At 41.7% G+C, this 4,212-nt stretch overlaps 1 protein-coding gene across 1 annotated transcript; it reads left to right on the top strand.

The window, feature by feature from the left end:
- On the top strand, window positions 1–2,618 carry LOC143595102 (uncharacterized). Its single transcript, XM_077074228.1, has one exon. The coding sequence runs from the start codon at window positions 240–242 to the stop codon at window positions 2,616–2,618; it is 2,379 nt and encodes a 792-aa protein (XP_076930343.1). The 5' UTR covers window positions 1–239.
- The last annotated feature ends 1,594 nt before the right edge of the window (window positions 2,619–4,212 follow it).

The raw sequence follows: 4,212 nt of genomic DNA on the forward strand, positions 1-4,212 counted from the left end.
TGACTCAATGTTGTGAACACAGGTCGGTTAAGTCTCACTTTCGTAACATGCACGTAATAGATGACACATATTTGCCAAGAAGCCACAAGGAATGAACAAATGTGAAATCTGTTTAAAAATATACCTATCAAGCAAGTCAAGTTCATCTCTAATATTAGACAATTGTCACAACCAAAAATACACATATATTTATATATATTAAAACTTTAAACCATCTTTTATTCAACATCAAAACACCAATGAGGTCACTCTTTATTATTCTCTTTACATTTTTCTTTTCAACAATTCACACTTATGCTTCAAAACAAGAAGCTGATTCTCTGCTCAAATGGAAGACCAGCCTCACAAACCAACACAACCCATTATTATCCTCATGGTCATGCAACCTAAGCGATACCAACCGAACCTCGACCACCGCACCATGCGCCTGGTACGGTGTTCATTGCAATGATCAAGGAAACATGATCGAACTCAACCTTTCTAGTTCTAGATTAATCGGTACACTTCTAAAGTTCGAGTTTTCATCTTTCACTAGTCTAACACATCTAGACCTTAGAATAAATAATATTTCCGGGCCCATTCCAGTCGAAATCAGGTACCTTTCTAAACTCGTGTTCCTTGATCTCTCGTGTAATCGTTTTTCTGGAACGATTCCACGAGAGATAGGAACGTTATCGGGCCTGCAGACCCTGATGTTGAATGATAATAATCTAGGAGGTCATATTCCTGATTCTTTAGGAAATCTAGACAATCTAGTGATGGTTAATATCTCGTTTAACTTTCTAACGGGCTCAATCCCGTCTAGCCTAGGAAACCTTAGTAAACTGTCTGAACTGCACTTGTTCCTGAACAATCTAACGGGCTCGATCCCACCATCGTTAGGAAACCTGAGCTCATTAAGGGTTTTATCTTTATACACGAATAAACTTTCGGGTTGGATTCCTAACGAAATAGTAAGCATGAATGAATTGATTATTATACAATTGGGCCATAATATGCTCACGGGTTCCATCCCGGGCTCACTAGGAAACCTAAGAAGGCTAAAGACATTAGATATTCATAATAACTTTCTATCGGGTGTTATCCCGCACGAACTAGGAAAATTAGAGGTTCTGGTTAAGTTATCATTCGCTCACAACGAGCTAAGCGGTCAGATCCCGGTTTCGGTTGGTAATCTAACCAAACTAGAGCAGTTGTACCTTAATGACAATTGGTTTAACAGTTCTATTCCTGAAGAGTTGGGAAACCTGAAGTCTCTAGTTAAGTTGCTCTTGCTTAAAAATGGGCTAACGGGCTCGATCCCAGATTCGGTTGGTAAGCTTAGAAACTTGGAGCAGTTTGTGCTTCATGACAATGAACTTTCAGGTTATTTTCCTGAAACTATAACAAACTGTGAAAAATTAATGCACTTGACTTTGAGTAATAATTCGTTATCTGGCTCGGTCCCTGAATCAGTCTGCAAGTTGAGATACTTGGAGATTCTTGACCTCGGGACTAACCAGTTTACTGGCCCGATTCCACAATGCGTGGGTCATTTCAGTCCGACTCTCAAAGTGTTGGACTTGCGGTTGAACCGGTTCCATGGTAGCATTCCCATAACATTCTTGAAGCAAAATAATTATTTAAGGAACATAAACATGAACGGGAATCAACTCGAAGGTTCGATTCCAAGGAGTTTGATCAATTGCAGGAAACTTGAAGTTCTAGATTTTGGGAACAATATGCTGACAGGCGGATTCCCGCATTGGATCGACACAATTCCCGAGTTGCAAGTTCTTGTCTTGAGTGGTAATAAACTTAACGGCCCGTTACACGCATCCACCACGAAAAGCCCGTTTCCAAAGCTGCGGATCCTTGATCTATCTAACAATGGGCTTACGGGCCGTTTGCCAGCAAACTACGTGAAGAACTTTAAAGCAATGATGAGCACAAATAGCTCTGCATCAGGAGATCTTTACATGGATAGACGTTTCATGGCATCACAAGATTTCTACACGGATAGACATTTCATGTATGATGACACAGTGAGCCTAGTGATCAAAGGATGGAGTTTGGAGCTACAGAGAATATTAATCGTCTTCACGACTATAGACCTTTCGGTTAATAACTTCCAAGGGGAGATTCCCGACACGATTGGACAGCTGAGATCGCTTCGGTTTCTTAATCTATCACATAACAGTCTCATCGGTGAGATCCCGACACAGTTGAGGAATCTCACATTTCTTGAATCTTTAGATCTTTCTTCTAATAAGTTGACCGGTGAGATCCCTGGACAGTTAGCAAGTTTGACATTCCTTGCGGTTGTAAATTTCTCTAATAATCGGCTTCATGGAGCCATACCTCGAGGGGGACAGTTTAATACGTTTGGAAACGATTCATATCAAGGGAACAATGGGTTATGTGGATTTCCGTTGATAACGGGCTGTGGAGATGATAACAGGCCATCATATCCAACACTTGAAGAAGAGGAAGATTCGAGTTTTCTTAACGGGCTTTCTTGGGAATCTGTTGTTATTGGATTTGGATTTGGGATGTTAATCGGGTCGGGTATCGGACGGCTTATGTTTTATTGTGGAAGGCCCAGATGGGTTGTTCGGATCACTGAAAGAAAACCATGAAAAAACTATGGGACTGCAGCCAGGATAGCTCAGGCTTCTTAAGTTTCTGATGTTTATTTTATATTTGACTATAAAAAGTTATATTGGAGACTATACTTGTATAGGTTTGTAACTATAAAGTAATTTCTATATATGTTATTACTATATTGAGGCCCGTGTACTAGTACAGTTTTCCAACTAAAGATAACATATGATGTGATAGCTGACTGGACACGCTTGTTGGTGCATATACTCTTAGGCTATGTGTAGTGAAGGAGCTACAAAATGAGGCGATTTGTGACATTTGGCCATAAGTCAGCAAAGGAGGGATTTTTGTTTTAGGGTGTAATGGTTTTGTAGCCCCTATATGTGTGTGTGTGTGTATACATATTATACACACAGAGTTAATATAATGATATTAAATCAAACAACACTCCAGCGACAACCCAACCCCCCCCTCTCCCGGCGTAAGAGCGGCGCCGGGGGGGGGGGGGGGGAGGTGGAGTGTGACGTCTGCCCCGATCCGACCCGACCCAGGTACCCGTTTCTCCGATTCGATCTCTTTCTTTTATGATTTAATATTTATTTATACTTATACTTTACTTTTAATAATAATAATATATTTTCCTTCCTTTTTCTTCTCTCTCTTTTCCTTCCCGCCGTCCCGTCCCTCTTCTTCTCTCTTTCCGCCTTCTTTTCCCTCTTGTTGCCATCCCGCCTCTTTCTCTCTCTTGTCGTTGTTCCGCCCTTAAGCCTTGAACCCCTAACTGTCCTTTGTTCCTTCCCGCCTAAGGTTGTCTGCGCAGCTCCACGCGCCAGACTCCTTACAAGGAAGCCTGCGCGAAGACCAGTTGTTCCTGCGATACGCGAGGCAAACTGTTCTCGCAGCGCGCTAAGAATTGTAGTTCTTCTCGCAGCGCGCTAAGAATGGTAGTTCTTCCCGCGACGCGCTAAGGATTCTAGTTCTTCCCTCGGCGCGCTGTGGACTGTTCTCTGTCTGCCTTCGCCCTCGCGCGTGCGCTCGAGCCTTCTCGCGCTAAACCCTTTGAGTCTTCTGTTTAATCTAGCCGTTTACTTTTGTGATGTCTTATCTTCTGTGCTGTTGACCTGACATATCTTATGTCTGAAAAGCCACTTTTGGCGCAGCATGCGCACCAACCCCATTGATTGGCAGAAAAAGTGACTGACATTATCTTTTGAGATCTGCTTTTTCCATGCTTGACCAGTACCTTTATCTGACTCGCCCATGCCTGTTTACTGTTACCTGTCAGCTTTTCCTTTGCCCCCTGCAGCTGCCATATCTTTTGATATCTTTTGCTTTTGGAATCTTTTACCTTTTGGAGATCTTTTCCCCTTTTCTAGGGATTGTGTTCCCTAGGGTTTCCCTATAAATAATAATGTTAATTTCCTAACACTACACACACAAAGCACTTAAACTCTCATGTTCTCTCTTACTCCTTGCCGTTGTTCTTCCTCTGCCGTCTCCTCTCTCTTTGCCTTCGTCTTCTATCCTGTTCTGCCCTGCTTTTCCGGTAATATATATATTATATATAATAATTTACTTATTAATTATGCTAACTTATAATCAAGACTTAAATCAAATCATTAAAATAAT

Source organism: Bidens hawaiensis, unplaced genomic scaffold, assembly GCF_021521415.1.
Source record: "Bidens hawaiensis isolate Kalapana, Puna unplaced genomic scaffold, B.hawaiensis_p1.1 tig00044667_1, whole genome shotgun sequence".
In the NCBI taxonomy this organism is placed as follows: domain Eukaryota; kingdom Viridiplantae; phylum Streptophyta; class Magnoliopsida; order Asterales; family Asteraceae; genus Bidens; species Bidens hawaiensis.